Source organism: Fundulus heteroclitus, chromosome 1 (assembly GCF_011125445.2).
Source record: "Fundulus heteroclitus isolate FHET01 chromosome 1, MU-UCD_Fhet_4.1, whole genome shotgun sequence".
Classification (NCBI taxonomy): domain Eukaryota; kingdom Metazoa; phylum Chordata; class Actinopteri; order Cyprinodontiformes; family Fundulidae; genus Fundulus; species Fundulus heteroclitus.
In genome coordinates this window covers 23190041-23208369 of record NC_046361.1, presented here as the reverse complement: position 1 = coordinate 23208369, position 18329 = coordinate 23190041, and the positions used below count along the sequence as shown (strand labels likewise).

General features: G+C 42.0%; 1 protein-coding gene across 1 annotated transcript in view; it reads right to left on the bottom strand.

Moving 5' to 3' along the window:
- Window positions 1-17974, bottom strand: part of LOC105920697 (leucine-rich repeat-containing G-protein coupled receptor 6) — a 58152-nt gene extending 40178 nt beyond the window's left edge. Inside the window, exon 1 of the mRNA XM_012856319.3 lies at window positions 17241-17974. Within this exon, the coding sequence (XP_012711773.2) occupies window positions 17241-17485 (245 nt within the window). The 5' untranslated portion in view covers window positions 17486-17974. The remainder of the gene's footprint in view (window positions 1-17240) is intronic.
- Window positions 17975-18329: the final 355 nt, after the last annotated feature.

The following is an 18329-nucleotide window of genomic DNA, read 5'->3' as shown; positions in this document are numbered from 1 at the left end:
CATGAGAATGTAAGTAAGAAATGTTTGGCATGGGAACAAAGGTAAAACACTGGATATTTGAGTGCTTTATGTTGTGATTGATAGTGTATCCATGGCAAAGGGCTTGTGTTAAGGGAGTAACAAAAGTATGAAGAAGTGGAGGCACAGTTTCATTCATCAGCCTTGGTCCTTTCAGTTGCTCTTTATGCCGCTTTATCTCTAACACTCCTTCATTCTCTCTGCATCTGTGTTTTATATTTCAATCGGAGCATAAAGTTACACAGTTCTGTAGATACAATAATGCGATTTATCAAATTTCCACTTTGGCGTCAACAGAACTACTGAAGTATGTTATCACCACTATGATCAAAGGCAGAGTGTGTGTGGGGGTGTGAATGCGCCCCTAGCTCCATTGTAGCCAGTTTTAAACTGGAAGCCTTGCTGACAAGGGATGGTGATTTAGCACAGCAAAACAACTGGCCACATCATATGAGAAGCATACACCACACTCCAGACACCGGGCGTATTTGACGGACCACCCTGGTGAGTGAATGCACCCATAGATCAGGCCAGATACCGCCAGTCGTCAGGTGTTTGTTTTTGGATTTACTGTTGAAATGCTTCAGCTAGACAAAGCTGAGTGGAAGTAAGCAAACATTTTACTTTAATGAAAAGCTTTACATCTTATTTAAATTCCAGCTTATCATTCATGATCATTTGGCAGGATCCCTGACTGTAACATTTCAAACTTTTTTAATGAGGAGGGAAATCAAATAGTCTCTAATAGAATTTCTGATGGAGCTAACATTGGAATTGAGCCTAATGTTTAGATTAAGAATCTTTTTGTCACGTGATTAATTACTAATTGAGAAGCTTTAAACAAAGAAAGAACTGTTTTTTGAGTCACCTTATGACTGGTTCAGCAGGTTTGCATATGTATATCCTCTTTCACAAAACAGTGTATCACAATGTATCACTTATAAATGACCATGTTAGCTGGTCTTGAACATTTAAGAATGTTTTCTAAATGAAGCTGATATAACAGAACCACAGGAAGCATGGAACAGGACTCAGCAGCGCTATACATTAAACATGCATCTGATATTAAATATACTGATAAACTGATGGTGTGTGACGCGCCCAACCTAAAACCAATCAGCCAGTTTCTTATGTATGTAAGACTTTGTATACACAAGGCAACAAAGTGCATTACAGATGACAAAAAACAGGACATCCTAAAAAAACAACTATGGCAAAAGAAATAAACAAAATTATGAGATACAAATAATGAGGGGAAATAGGCCAACAACTATGTAGTTACCAGAGGTGATGTTGGTATGAATGACTGAGGAAATACAGTTGTTTTAATGGTGATAACTAGCAATGCACAAAGTCCAGTAAGCTCTGTCTCGGCACACTTTAGCATGATTGGACCAATGACTGGTAATGGGAAGAACTGATGAGTCTCAAATTACACAGCACTATTGTGTTTTCGTTTTAAATCTTGTGACCTGCTGATTATACAGACCTTCAATGGTTTCTACAAAACCCCTCAATCCATGACGCCAGCAAACCCTTTCAGATGTTTGTTGACACTACCTTGCTTGGTGCCTCAGATTGAAATGAACCTCACTTGCCTCCTGAGTCCTTTCAAAAATTGTACAGACTGCCAGAGGGCATTTATTCTTGACTTGAAGTGTTTTCTGAAAGAAGGTACTGATAACCAGCTACAGTCTCAGTTACTAAACCAAGCTGAATAAAACAAACAACATACGAAAACAAGTACATTAGGAGTCCACATAGTTGACACAATCTAGAGAGTGAGTAGACTTTGACACTAAACATTGCAAAGTTCTGTTCATACTATCATTTCCATGGATAAAAGGAAGAGTATAATCTTAGTATAACCGTAGCAGTGAGGTTCCAAAGCCTAACCATGTTGGATTAAAGTAACTAACCAAACAACCTTCACATGCCAAACGTTTTAGAAAAGGAAATGGAGCCGTCTGCAACAGGAAGTTTGATACCAATCGGCCATCAGTTTATACCCATCTTGGGGATGTTTTTCCACCCATTTTAACTACCAATGATTTAAAGAAATATCCATAGTTTACCTAAATGTCTATTGTAAGAAAATGTGGTTCAATAAATAAGTCAATCAGCCTGATTTCTATAGCACATTTTAAAAACTGCATGGGTGACCAAAGTGCTGTAAATTAATGTGGTTGAGGGCCTTTGTCTAATAATATGTACCAACAGGTCATTGTTCATAACTTTTATGGACAGAATTTCTAGGCGCAGCCAAGGTGTTGACGGGATCCGTTTTGGTAGCCTTAGGATTGCATCCCTGCTACTCGCGGATGATGTGGTCCTATTGGCTTCATCAGGGCGTGATCTACAGCTCTCACCAGAGCGGTTCACAGCCGAGTGTGAAGCGGCCGGGATGAGAATCAGTGCCTCCAAATCCGAGACCATGGTCTTGAGCCAGAAAAGGGTAGAGTGCCTTCTCCAGGTTGGGGAGGATGTACTGTCCCTAGTCGAGGAGTTTAAGTATCTTGTTCATGAATGAGGGGAAGATGGAGCAGGAGATCGACAAGCGGATTGGTGCAGCGTCTGGTATGAAGCGGGCTCTCTACCGGTCCGTTGTGGTGAAGAGAGAGCTGAGCCAAAGGCGAAGCTCTCGATTAACTGGTCGATCTACGTTCCTACCCTCATCTATGGTCACGAGCTTTGGGTCGTGACCGAAAGAACGAGATAAGTGGAAGAGGATGGATGGATGGATGGATGGATGGATGGATGGATGGATGGATGGATGGATGGATGGATGGATGGATGGATGGAGGTCATTGTTTTTTTTTTGTTTCATCAGGGGTGATAATCTCCCATATTTAACAACAGTCACCTGGACCAAGTAGGGTTCAGAACCACAATATCTTAAATCACTTTTGTTTAATTTAAAATTTTAGTCAATGCAGCAAAAATAAAAAATAAATAGATTTTTGTCCCCAGTGCAGATGTAGTAAGTTAATAAAATAGTTTTGTGTTAATTGAGGTACGATCAAGATTGTTGGTTCCTCAAAATGCTCCAGGGTGCTGACATGAGGACATGGTAGAATTGTACTAGAGGTGGCAATATGTGAAACGTTTTTAATGACAATCATTACACTTGCCAGCAGGTACAACATTTAATGCACCAACACCCAAAATCAATTAATAAGAACCCAAACCTAAGGCATTCTCACTTCCTTCTCTTCTCCCTCTTTCTTTTTTACTTCCCTGTCAATCCCTTACTCCGTTTCTCAGGTGGAGGCATTTAGTCGACAAACAGCCAATAATGGTGGTAAGCTCACTCCCTTTGAAGGTAGCTTAGATGTGAGAAACATTAAAGTAATAGATCTTTAGAGAGAATCAGCAGCCAGAGCTTTGCCCCAAGGGCAGGACTTTTGCAGCAGGGGTGCTTGAGCCGCACCTTCACTGTTTTTTTGTTTTTTTTACAGTAATTATGATAGTAATGTCTTCAGCAGGATTCAGTCTGATCCTCTCCGCTTAGTGCTTTGAAACGTTTTGGCCAGGATGAAAGAGTATCTTTTATTCATCACAATGCCACTGGTAGTCAGCGCTTGTGTGCTGCCTTTAAGAAGGTCTAAATGGCTGTGTGCCCAACCGTTTGTGTGTGTATGCATGGATTGTATGCAAGGGTGAGGTCTAAGTGTGTTTGCTTTTTGCAAGCTGAATAGACTGACTGCTCTGGCATTCAGTTTCTCTTTTTGGTCACACATGAGCTTGCACACACATACACACACTAACAAAGAGTCAGGAAGGAGGGCACAAAGCTGCCCTCCCTCCTCCTTCCTCTGAAGATGTGTGTTTTTTTTTTCATTCTCCCTCTCTCCTAGACTTCCTGGGAGGGGTACACCACCCTTTGTGTCCAAATGCACTCTCTCTTTATCTGTCCCGCTCTTATTTTCTCTGTCTCTCATTCATAGGGGACAATGAGCAAGGGAGAGGGTAAGGGTGAAGTCTTTCACCTGGACAAGGAACGAGGGTTCAACTACAAAAGTTCCAGGAAAGGGAGGAGGGGAGGGGGGTGCTAGTAAAGAGCAAAAACAAAACGGAAGATGGCTCAATGTTTTTTGCTCCTCTCTGCTTGCTGCGGTTTCGGGGAGAATGGCAGGCGGATGTCTGGGAGGAGAGAGCGGCTGTTTAGTCTAAGGTCATGTCATGGGAAACGTACTCATGCCCTTTGGGACCTATTCATACCCTGGTATACAGCACACGCACACAAACACGTGCATGAACGCACTCTATGTCCGCTGCCTGTCCTCCCACACACATGCACCCGCCCTGTCATGAGACGAAGCGGAGGGAGGGGTGAAAGGTCAAGCACTTCGGTAATGGAACAGGAAGCGGCGGAACAGTCGGCGCTACACAACATACGACTGTCTGCAACATGTGGACAGGACTGACAGGCAGCTGTTGTGAGCAGGCCACGGCTTTGGGAGGCAGGGAGGCTCGCGTGGCCCTGCCCACTAATCTGTCGATCTGGCATGTAGAGTTTTGCCTGGTTTTAATATGTTTGTGACATAACGTGTTTTCCAAAAATTACAGCTATGAGATTAAAAGTCATAAAGAACGAAACCACCCCCGATGCTAGAAATGTGTGAAAAGGGCTGCAAGTTTCATCTCTTTTCCACGCAGCATTTACAGAGGTGTTTTAAGTATAAATACTTAGATTTATACATTTATCTTTAACGTCTGTACACTGTGAGCCTGTTAAACCGAGGTTAAATTATTTGTTTGTGCACACAATCTGGGCCAATAAAGCTGATTATGAGATGTTTAATTTTTTTTCTTCCTGCATGCTGATTCAAGGGAACTTTTTAGAAGAGAGTCCAATAATAAAGGAAACCTGATGAGCATTAATGTCACCTTCTATTATAACTTAATCTGGTTGAACAGCAGACATAAAAGGGCAATGCATCCAGTTAGACGACCACTCAACTCCGCTCCTGGCACCAGTCCTACTTTACAGATCTGTGGTCATTGCAGTTGTGCCGTATGTTTTATGAGTAGCCATGGATAACATCTAGAACAGAATGTTGATCAGCACTAGATGAAATCTTACCTCCTTCCAATGAAGGCATCTGGCTGCCGTTGGTTTAAAGAGGTTCAGTTTGGCCTCTTGCCACGTATTTAAAAACCCAGATTTCCCCTTCGTTTTCATTCTCACACATGCAATGGAGACATGAGCAAGCCTGGCTTCAGTTGCAGAAGCCACGCAGTGGCAAACGTCTTTCAAAACATTTTCATGTCATCTTCAAAAAAGAAATAGCTGAATACTTGTTGTTTTTTTTAACACCCATTCTTGGGGACATATCATGCAAAATCCTTTTTTATAGACTTTCAATATATTTGTTGTGTACTTGGAGTCTCTAAGGGAGCAGAAAAGTTTAATTTAGTCTCTGCAGGTACGGCATATATATCTTTTTAATCTGTTTGGGTCATATTTTTCAAGCTGTTCGGTTTTCTCTATTCACAATGGCATTTGTTTGAACAATCACATCACAGTATTTGCTGGGAAACTGCTAAACAAGGTCATGGACTTCCGTCAAACCAATTTCGCAATTCCGAACTTTTTTGTTTTTCGGCTCGATTTTGCAGTCTAAGCTCAAGGATGCTAAAACTACAAGTTAATAAGTCAAAATGTAAAGCTGTTGGGCACATTAACCCGCGCAATTAATTTCACAGGCCCCTGGCATACTACAAAAATGGCCAAATGGGTTGGAGTAAAGCGGTGGGGGGAGTGAATTGCCTCATTTGCAAGTAGAGCGTCCGCACCAAAACCAGTAGCTCTCAGATGCACCTCAGAACAGGGGCAAAAGAAGGACATTTCAGTTCCACTTTATATAGACCACAACTGAATAACTTAAATGTGAAAAGGAAGAATTGAAAAGCCTCATATGTCCGCTTTAACATAAGAAGTGTTGACAAAAATAATATATGGAAACTTGTGTAATTCAAGTAATTTTCTTCAATCTACGCAATGTCAGCTGTCAGAAGATGAATCATCAATAAATCATGTCTACCAGTTACTTACGGTTACTTTGATCTATATGATTATGCCAGATGGCAAGATTTTAAAATTGTCGGCTGATTTTCGAAAACCTTCGAGACCCCGCACATGACAATAAAAAAAAAAAACACAGATATAACAGGTTTACTTGTACAATGTGTTGTGTCCGGTCAAATTAATTGCACAGCACATCCCACACAAACAGAATTTACTCAGGAACATTCAGATGTGAGATGGGAAATCTCGCAAAACTTCTAGAGATCAAATTAAACTTCAGAGTAAATAAACATAGCTGACGAGGAAGATCAACGGCAATAGTTTGTGGAGTAATTTTAAAAGAGAAAAAAAACATCACAAAAAGAAAAAGTTAAAGTAGTGGAGACAGCGCGAACAAGGGCTCTATGTTTGCCACACTATGAAATAGAGGTGAATTTTTGTATTATTGTTTTCCTCTGGGTTTCCCTCACCTGGCTTTCTGAGTGGCTACATATCACATTCAACAGGCGGTCTGCTAGTTTGTCCTCTGGGATTACCACACACGCTGGGATATCGGCCCAAGACAGTCAAACATGTTGAATATCCCTGATTTGAGGTCAGAGCGGTCCTGAAAACCTCCCCAGCAGACGAGATCCCTCTTAACACAACACACACGGCATGAATTTCTCATAAGTTTATCCTAAGAGCCATCATAATAATCGGGACATCCTTAAAATTGTTGGAGGATTGTTGGAAGGGGAAGATCGGGGCAAAAACTGGGCTTATTATCCTGCTGTGTGAACCTGGCATTGAGGTCATATTCGCTGAAATTTAATGTGTCAGGTCTGAGCATTTTTACCTGTATATGTCCCCAAAATTCATCAAAAGTACTGAACCACCAAGAGATTGTTATCTGATGGTCAACTATATGTTTTTGACTTGGTTTGTCTACTTGTATTGAATGGAAGTAGGGATTGAATAGAAAACTGTAGAAATAAAGTAGAGAGGAGAAATTGACTGAGAGGTTAATTCACCCAAAGAATTTCTTCCAAAGAAAAAAAGAGGTTTGAGTTGGAATGCAATTTTTGTAGCTCTTTTTTTTTCTCAGAACACCACGTATTTAATTTTTTTCTTAGATATGCTTTTTCTCTGATATTTAAGAATGAAACAGGAGAACAGAAGTATCAAAGAATACAAACATTTTGTAGTGTAGTGAAACAACGCTTGTTGAGAATCATATAGATCAGATTTAGCAAAGTGCAACTATAGTGACAAACTTGCTGGGTTTTAATTTCGGTTAAACTATCCATCCATCCATCCATCCATCCATCCATTCATCCATTTCTTAACACGCCTATTCCTTGTGGGGTCACGAGGGGTGCTGGTGCCTATCTCCAGCTGTCAATGGGCGAGAAGCGGGGTACAGCGTGGACAGGTCTTGGTTAAACTAAGCCTTAAATTAAAAGGTCTTACAGAAAGATCAAAACATTATATCTCGCTCATTCATAATTTTCATTGCTGGTTTACTTAGTTTGCACTTTTGTTTGACATATGTCCTTATCTGAGACTGTTTCTTGGTCATAATAAACTTACATCAATCAGAGTTTTTTATCTGAACAGGTCCTTACTGCCACGTGAGAGAGACAGATGCATTATCCACCATTACCCACCAAGAGCTCCTGTGTGTGCAGAAGAAGCATGTACTTGTGTTTATACATGCTCTCAGGCTTGTGCAACATTTATATTCACATGCAATCAGCCCCATAGGGTCTTGTGAGTGTGTGAACAGGTGTGTGCATGTGTGTGCGTGTGTGTGTGTGTTTGTGTGCATGAGTATGTACACTGTTGCAAGAGGCATTAAGTATCATTAGCTCTTGCTAGTCATCACCTGCAGACTGCCAGCCCTACATCAGCTACTTTGCTCTGCAGTCCTGGCCAGCAATCTTGCAGATAGGTAGATGGAGACAGAGAGACCTATGTTGAGATATCGGGAAGAAACTTAGAACTCTATGTCTTACACACCCTGCTTTCAACACTGCCTTCAGCATTTTCTTTTATGTTTAATTGTGTGTGTGCGTGTGTGCGTGCGTGCGTGCATGTGTGTAAGGGGGGTGTCGTTATTGTTCAGAATAACTGTACTGAATAAGCATTGGTTGGTTTCAAGTATCAAGCTATACCAGCAGTTTGGGAAGTTACAGTTTCAAAATAAATATCATTTTTCGTCATACTGGGGCAGCACATGGCATCGCAGTCGGGCTGGCTCTCCAAATGCAGAGGTTATTAGCCTTTGATGCAACCATCTTGGGGGCGTATTCCTGATCTTGGGACCCTTGCTGCAAGCCCTACCACCATCTCTCTCTGCCCCCGGTACTGTTAATAAAGGCGACTAGAACCATGAAATATTTCAACAAATCTTTTTTTTTTTTTCCATCATGTTGTTCCTATGTTTTGAAGTGCTTTTAATCAGATGTTAGAGAAACTGTAAGAGTTTAAGAGCCACGCAGCGCTGCCCCTCTCCCACCTCTCCCTGTGCACTGCTGGTAAGCTGCCTTAGAGAAAGTCGCTATACCTACTGTTCCCTGCGAGAAGGAGAAATGTACCAGTTTGGAAATACACACTTGTTTTGCTGCATTTCTATTTACATCAGGTACTACCCAGGCAGATTGCCTGACTAATTATTTAGCTAAGATCCCATTGTTATACTTGAGTTAATCTACTGAGAGCAAAACCGCAGGAATGGGCACTATTTTACATCATAAGTACATGGAAATGATAATATCAAGAGAAAGTTTATGGTAAGTCTTTGCAAAGATCTGTGTCTTAAAAGAAAAGAGTAAATATTACAGACGGCAGTACTCTTAACAGGAATAATCACTTTGTTAATGAGTTGGAGCTGCATTAGTAATGATTGAAATAAGAGCAGACAGAGTTATATGTCGTCGTTCATGTGGTCGAGGCCTGGTGCAGTAAAAATTAAGCCACGTCTTGTTTTTAATATTGCTCATGTGCATCATTCTCTATGGAAAATAACTTCACAAATGCCAATACAAACGATAGCTGCTGATGACTGAATATGAGTATTGTTAAAACATACATGCATCCCCAACAAGACAGTTGCAGAGAGCTTTCTATGGTTTGTCCCAGGACGGGACAATGCTGTCTCTGTGGTGAAAAGGAAAGGGCTTGTCCTTTCGCACAGATTTGTGCACATAGAGCCATGAACACACACAAACAAACGTTCCCATGGATTGCCAGGGTCGGACAGGGCCTGTATAGGAATCTGGGCCAGGCAGGCACACAAGCAGCCCTTCACCCAACAACCACACATCCCAAGAAGGGCATTCCTAGCCCCCATGCGTGTCATTTACGTGCGTCAGACTGCCATCACACGAAACACACAGGTTCATAAATTCGGCTGGCGGTAACTGGCCTGAGACTGCATATGTGCGTGTGCCATCCAAACACATTCTCCATTGATCTCTTCCTCCTCCACCCTGGTTCCCTTCGAGATCTTATGTCGTGATAGCTTTCTGGCTTTTTTTTTTTTTTCTTTCTAAAAGGACAGGATGTGGAGCGGCAGAGTACACTATGGCTACTGTCTTCTCCGCCCCTGGCTCCTAAGGGAAATGTCATTGTTCCCATTGTTGTCCTGTACCTGCCCGCCTCCCTGCCTGCCCGCTGTCTGTCTCTGGGCGGCATTTAAAAAGCCTTCTAGATTGCTCTCAGGAAACCACAAACCAATGCACTGCCTATCCCTTTTCCTCTGCGCGCCTCTTTTATAAATATATCTTTTGTGACAAGCGGAAGTGGGGCATTTCTTCAAGTGCTCACCACCGGGCCTTGGGGAAATCTTGAAGAGTGCTAAGGAATTGACACCTTGGAGGTAAACACTTTAGTTTTTTTTTTGTCAAGGAAGGAACAAAAGAGCGGATGAGGAATGGAAGAGAAGAAGGAAAGTATGGGGAAATAACTCCTTTTTGCACGCTTTTCAGCGGCGCAGATTAACCATGATAGTGTATGCCACTGATAGGGGCCTCTTAGCTCTCCGACAGTTGTTTGGCTCTTAGCCAGAGCAACTGCCCCAGCTGACTTATGCACACATGAAAACATTTACAACATTTGACTTTGGTTCGCACCCTTTGTTTCTTCTCGTCCTGCAGACACGAGGTCTAAGCATTCAAATTGAGTTTTTAAGCGACTGTCCATTTGCACTTTAGTGCAGCATGAACAGCTTCAGCACCTGCTCTGACGGCACGCAAGCTGGGGCATATAAATTCTTCCCGAGTCTGAAACAGATTGGAGCAAACAGGTGAGGAAAGGAGAATAGGTATGGGGGGGCGGGGGCCGGGTGGGTGGGGGGGGGGCGAGACAAACAGAGAGACCAAGGGAGGACTGTGTAGTTAAGGCGGGGGGCTACCATAGACGTCTGGAGCCAGGACATTGATGCTGGAGCTGATAGCTACTCTAAAGAGAACCCTCTGCTGTCAGTGCGCGGATACACACACACACACACACACACACACACACACACACACACACACACACATATATACACACATACACACACAGTCACACTGCTCTGCTCTTTTTTTCCCCTCACTTCTCTTATTTTAGAGACACTCTAACACACACACACTCTATCACATACAATTTCTCTAATTTCTGTCTCTAGGAGGCGATGTTTACAATGTGACCCCCGGTCACTCCTGATAGGAATCAATCCATCAGCATAATGGCTAAATGACACGCACACGACTGTTACTGTCGTGGCCACCACACAGAGGCAGGATGTCGTTCCCATCATGTGTATAAAATGTATAAAATGATTCGAGTTGCAATTCTGCGTTCCCCAACTCGCGCTCTTCTCCCAACCCCTTCATATTCCATCCTGTCATCATCCTTCCTTTCTTTTTTCACCTCTTCTGACTTGAAAAAAAAAAAAAAAAAAGAATGAAGAAATCACCCTTGCGTTGTGGGTGGTCCTCACACACATGTACACGCACACGCGCTCACACTCTCCTTGGTTTTACTCTGTCTGGTAATGCACTAGCTGTGGTTTCCTGGCCTCGGCCAAAACACTGTTAGAAGTCCACCGCACCCACCGCTGTACCACAAAGCATCACCTAAATGCCGCTCAGATCTCTTCCCCTTGTTCACACGCACACACGTGTATGCACGCACACACACACAGACTCTGATTACAGTGCCATACAGTGGCGTTCAACCCTTGAATGTAAACCTCTGGAAAGCTCAGGAACTGGAACTACGGAGTGCCTTGCTAAAGTGTCCGACCCCCTTGAAGTTTTGTCACATTTTCTCTCTATAACCACGAGCTTAAACGCTTTCTATTGAGGTTTTATGTGGTAGATCACCGTAACGGCAGATAACTGTGAGGTGTAATGAAATTGATGGCGAGTTTACAAATTTTGCTAACACACAAAAAATCGTAAAATTCTGCCGTACAGATGAGTTTGTCATACTGTTGACACAAATGCAACTGTTCTGTGATGGCGTCATAGATTTATCAGGGAAACTTTGTGAACAAACAGCATGACGAGCAAGGAGCATGTCAAACGGGATGGTTTAAAAAATGGCAAGGAAGTTTAAAGCAGGAAGGACATTTAACAACATACTAAAAGAGACCTGTTTCTGTCCATCGTTTCAAAAATCTAAACTTTAAGACAGAACTATTAACCTACCAGACCATTGGCCATTCACGTAAACTGACAAGAAGGAGAGCAATAGTCGTAGAAGCAGTTAAGGCATCATATCTAATAATGCACAGTGGCGGCGTCAGTCGTAAGAACTAATGTCCCTCTGCTTTAATACACAGACATGCTGTATCTAGTCAGCAGATGACTCTCCACGGTGCAGTGCCTAGTGAACCTGTTCTATTCAGAAGTGTAGACGCTTCTCCATAAAACTGTCCAAGTCTGAAGTCCAGTAATCACCTCTGTCTTTTCATATAATGCCTTTAAAATGCATACAGGGTGCCAGTAGATGCTTATTAATCAATGAGACATACTGCTATTTTCCCATTGTCAGTTCCTCTTTAGTTGCGCGCTCCGCAAATCTGGGCTTTAATTAAGGATGACTGGCAAGAAAAAAAAGCCTTTCGTTGAAATAAATTCATAAGGAGTCTTACTCGTCTCTATCCAAGAGGACAGAGCAAACATGTGGTACGAGGTGCTCTTGGGATATGAGAGCTTAATTGACCATTTTGACAAACACCATTTCTTTTGGAAAACTAACACTGCACATCCAGGACACATAATTCTCCCTATGGAACATGCTGGTGGGCGCTTCATGCTGCAGGAATGCTTTTATTCGGCGGGGACATGAACATCGGAAAGATTAGATGGAAAGATAGATGGAGCTAAATACAGGGCGATCCTTAAAGAAAAAACCCGTTAGAGGCTGCGGAAGACTTGAGACCGGGCAGAGGTCCACCCTCCAGCAGGACAATGACCCTGAATGTACAGCCAGACATACAATGAAATGTTTTAGATCAAAGCGTATTCATTTGCTAACCCTCCATCTGATCTATAAAATGTCGTTGTATGTACCGTGTATGTATAATGACAAATAAAATCATCTTATCTCATCTTATATGCTAGAATGGCCCAGTGAGGAACGCGGTTCTAAATATTGACCTGGGGTTTCTGCACATATATAAACACCACAGCTTCGAATGAAAGCTTCAGCAGAAAAAAAACTTTTTTTTTTTAAGTTTTTGTATGTAATATGGCATTTTATGAAGGAATTCAACCAGTCAGGATCCTTTTGCAAGAAGTCTTAGCACATAATGAGCCTATAAATTGTTTTTTTTTTTGCTGTTATTAAATACATTAAACAGGAACAGTTCTATCATTGGGACAGCTGACTAATTTATGTAGTCTCATGTAACATTTCAAACATCCCGGCTACTTACTGAGTCATTGTGAGCCCGTCTCTTGTGACATGCTGCCTTTAGCTGTACGTAAAACTGCCCAGATTTTCAAACAGCTTCACTGTACTTAGCGTCCTCTAACACGCCACATACCCGTGCACACTCACATACTCGCTCACCCTTGGGCACTGTCTTTCCTTCCTAATCTGATATCAAAGAGAAGGTCTTTCAAAGCGTCTCGCATGACAGCTCATTTTATGTGTTGCCCACAGAAACGATTATTGCCATAAATCTTCGGCAACTTTGCTCTGAGCCTCCCGCAGCACCTTTTGCCTCCCAGTGGTTAAATTCCTTCGCAGAGCCCCACGCTGTACTCCCCCTCAGTGTTAGGATGCGATTGTTTTTGCTGATTCACATTTAATTGTGTTTATACACGAATTCAGTAAGGCCTTCCAAGTGTGCAAATAAACCCTGGAAGATGTAGTGCCTCCTGCGCCGCCTGTTCGGTCATCGTAGCCCGAACATTTGGGCTCGCTTTGAAGAGCTCTCTGGTGACACGAACGGATGATGTCATATACTTTCGCAGATTTGTGTTAATGCAGTTTTTAGGACGAACAGTTTCCAAGTAAATCCCCAAGAAAATCTCTTTGCACTATGTGCTTGGAGGCTAATCCAGCCTGCACAGCACAACGGGGTGTTCTGGACACTTCACCAGATCCTGACGGAGATTGGATCAGCTCACCTCTGTCGTAACCTTTTTTTCTACAACATGAGAAACTGTAGCTTTGTGTGTTTGAGCATTCTATTGAGCAGAGTCAGGCAGAAGGGCGTTGTTTTTCTTTCATCATTTTTTATCAACAACTTAAAACAAGAATCTTGGATAATTTTTTTTCTTGTCTGCAGGATCTTCATTTGTTGAGGCATCGTTATTGCTGTCCCACATTCCTTTAATGTCTTCTCTAAAAGCATTGTGTGTGTGTGTGTGTGTGTGTGTGTGTGTGTGTGTGTGCTAAGTGAGACTGTGTGGGTGTGTTGCAGTTGGCCACAGTTTATTTATCTTATTCTAAATCAGCCCAAAACTCGCTAATTGGTCGGTTCCAATGTTAGGTAACAAAAGGAAATGAACAATTAAGCCTGTGTTTGCGGGGAATGATGAGTATTTGTGTGTGGCTGCAGAGGAGCAGTTAGGAGAATTGCAGATTTCCAAAAAAGGAATCTCTGCTCACCCTACTTTTTATTTTTATTTTTTTATCAGGCTCAGTTCTGATTTTGTCGTGCCCTCACTGCCCCGCGCCAAAAATTTCTCTACACCTATATTGTATATAACTAGATATTTGCGTATATTGTGGGTGGAAAAAACAACAACAAACAAACAAACAGATCGACATTCTCTCTGTCCCTGTCACAGCGGCTGTTTCCATTTGAATGGTGCCCATGGTGACCCCCTAGCTCTGTCACCAACAGATCAATCAAAATTTAGGATGTAATCCACATCCTTGGGTCGGATAAAATGCAGTGTTGACTCACAGAAAGCACCGGAAGCAGGCTCTGTCGACTTCACATTGATTACACGTGCAAGAAGGCAATTGAACGCATGTTCAAGGCACAATAGGCATAAATATAATGTTTTCATTTGGTTCCCCTCATTCATTTATAATGCTGCCCTTGGCAACTGCTGGTATGACCAAAGTTACAAAAAAATGCCACTCGTCTCATATTAAATGAAACTAAACATTTACTGTTTCAGGTCAGTTACATGACCAAAACTATTTCTATATGCTAAATATCAGAATGATGAGAGATACACTTTTAATTTTTATTTTACTTTTTAAATTAAGAAGGGAGATAGGCACCAGCAACCCCTGCGACCCCATGAGCGATTAAGCAGGTCAGAAAATGGATGGATGGATGGAAATTATGAAGTTCACATACAGTTGACAAGTATATGACAGAAATTGTTTTCTAATGACTTTTTGGGTCAAACTCTTTGGGTATTCTTCAATCAACATCTCACACCAGTTTGCTGAATCTTTGGCCCATTGCTCCCCACAGACATACTGTATCTCAGTTAGGTTTGTAGGTCACCTTCTTCATTTGAGGAGGATTCACAATAATCTTTCTGATATTTAGGATGTTTTTTTTTTTTTTTACGTCACACAAGGAAGCAGTGAGTTTGATGTATTGCTGTAAATACTCCAGCACCCACTCAACTACACATGGCGCAAATCAACCCATCAGAAGCTTATAAGTCCAACACATTATCACCTAGGGTTTACCAAATAGCTTAAATGCAAAGTTATCTTACTGTATGTAAAATTTAGTATGTGGAATTTTTTTAAAAAATGGTCATAAAGTTCTTTCTCCAAATCATCCTGGCATTTTCCAATTGAAAACAATATTCTTAACTGAACTACTACAAGAAACATTTGCCTGATTTAATGTAATGTTAAAATACTATGTTTCTTTTTTACAGAATATTTATATATATATATATATATATTTGGCTTCAACTACGTGTACAAGTATTGATTTTTTTTTCTTTCTTTTTTTTTTGGGGGGGGGGGGGGGTTAGAACCTGAAGTCTACATGTGTTTTAACTTTCACAGTGAAATATGACTGTCGCAAGCTCCCAGCATGAGCACAGAGTCAGGCATCATTCAGGCAGAGTTATTTCTTGTGTCACCTATAAGGTCATTCCTTACATAAACTGTTGTTCTTGCTTTATCCCGACCTGCTGCTCTTGAAACACTCCCACATCACCTCATGAGAGCTCCCCTGTGAGTCAGGATTTCACTTTTATCACTTTGGTATCAGTTATCACAGAGTGTTGCTAATCCTTCATCTGAAGGCTTGCACCGTGAAAACGTTTGACAGATGTGCTTTTAAGCAACAGCAGGGTGGTGCAAGAAAGAGCTCTGTAAGATGTCTAACGTGTCTCTTATTACCTCTAAAGTGGCTGGTAGTTTTTTGGATGCATTTACGGGATCTGACAGCCTTTTTAAACACGCTCACATAGATCATTTTCATTTTCAAAAGGTGTATTTTAGCATTTGTGAATGAGTCATACAACTGAATCGCTTGAAGTTACAAAATGAGCCGACTGTAGGTGTATTATTTTTTTTTTTAACCTCACTGACCTTGTGAGACCAAAGTGTGAGTGATTTTATACTCATGGTATGTCATCAAAGCACACAGAAGCTTGAAGACTGTGGTAATAAACCTTAAAACGTATCTCTGTGCAAAAAAGATGCTCTTAAGTGTCATTTCACACCTTCGCTATTTCCTACCTTTCCAGATTTGGTCATATTCCGAGGGTGAAGCATCCTTCTGGGATGGGCAAAAAAGATGCCTCAGGTACAAAACTAAGCAGTTTCACATCAGTTTGTACTCACCAGAAAGGCATGTTGTACCTATTTTGAAAGTTGTAGACTAATTTTCTACTGATCTACACACAATCTGTTCTAAAGAAACCCGGTTATTTACCCCAATAAATAATACCCTCCCGCAATAAGTTGCTTGGATGTTTTGATTTGATCAGGGGTTTGCTGAGGATCTGCCAGTCACCACATATGTATCGAAATAGATTGGAAAGGCAAGCTTATCGAGAACAAGAAGTCATGACTTCCATGAAATTATAATGTGTTTATAACAATTTATCTCCACGAGGGCTAAAAAATATTTTAAACAATAAATACTGACTTGCAATGGATTAAGTATATAGCTGTGAAATGGAAATAGACAGGGAGCAAAATGTAAACATGTAGGTATGAAATGGGGGTACAAATGGGCGAAGGAGAGAATGGACCCCGAGCCATAGTCAACTCAAATGCACACACACACACACACACACACACACACACACACACACACACACACACACACACACACACACACACGTTTCCAGTTGGTGTTGAGAAATCTGACACTGAAAGTGCTTCAGTTATTTACCCGTAGTGGACAGCGCTACACGCTCACATGAACACGCGCGCCACTTTCCTTACATTCACATGTCGGGCTGGAGCCACTCTATCTCCATTTTTAACTTAATTAGTGCGGTGCCAGTGATTAGAGATTACACATCCAACCGTTGTTGTATAAAATATATATATATATATCAGCAGTATTTAATTTTCTTACAATGTTTAAAACAGAAATGTCCTTCGTAATGTTTTGGTAAAGGAGAATGAACTAAAGCTAGAAAACACAAGCCCAGTGTAACACTCTAACAGATCCATTAGTGGGAAGCTCAAATGCATCTAAATTAAACCAGTTCTGAAAACGCAGAAAACATTTTTTTTTTTTTAACTGTATGAAGTTACGTACAGGTACGTGGTGAAAGGGCTCAGGCCGGCCGGCACAGATGATAGTCCCATCTCCGAGCAGTCCACCATGATAAAGATGCCATCTTGCTCACAGTGGCAAGGGGCCGTGCAGAAAGGTGCCCCCGGCTCCTGTCTGTCCTGGACCTGTCCGTACCCCCACACTCCAGGGGCGGGCCCCCAATTTCCTCCAGCAGCGCAGAGAAACAGTACGCCAAGCAGCATGTCTGTCCGTCCACCTGTCTGCATCTACACCTGCAGAGGGCTTCCTCTCTGTCCTATGAAATGTCTTACGAGGCAACTGTGATAGACTGTTTGCTCCCAGATGTTCCTGTTTTCCTTTTTTTCTGCTTTTTTTCTCCCCCAGTGGGTTGTCCACACTATAAATCTGCCCTGTCAGAAGATCTGCCTCTTCATTTCTATTAATCTGCCTGTCTCCCAGGTTCTACTTTACTCCTGTAGGGTTCTACTTCCTTCCTCCCTGTCTTCCAAACTCAGTTTTTTTTTCTGTCTCTGTCTCTCTCCTCCAGTTGGATTCAGTGTTTCTTCCTTTTTCTGCCTATCTCTGTGTGGATATATATCTGTTGCTCTGTGTCTCTCTCTCCTTACCTATTGTAGAACGAGTGAATGAGCCAGCCTCATTGGCCCACAATTTAGGGATGGGCTGGAGCATCTCCGGAAAGTGGGAAGGGCCAACGATTCTCAAACTCCCAACTCTTCCCTCTCTTTTTCCCGTTTCTTCCCCGCTTCTAATTACGCTCTGCCTTGAAGTTTAGTCTGAGCAGAGAGGCGAGAAAGTTAACTTGCCAAAGGGGAAAGGGGAGAGACAGATTCCAAATGGTGTACTGCAAGAGTAATCCTGAGCTACAAAGGAATAAAAGCAGGGTTTCCTGACATAGGGACTGAAACAGCTGAATGAACTTGTGAAATAGGCGCAGCGGATCAGAGTGCGCAACTGGCGGCGACCATGTGGAGAAAACTGAAATTCTGACACTTCAGCACCCTTCAGTTCCCAGAAGGAGCCGAATCTAGTGTCTCGTAAGTTGCACCTTCTCAGGTTTCCCCTCGCCGGAATGTCACATTCACACACACA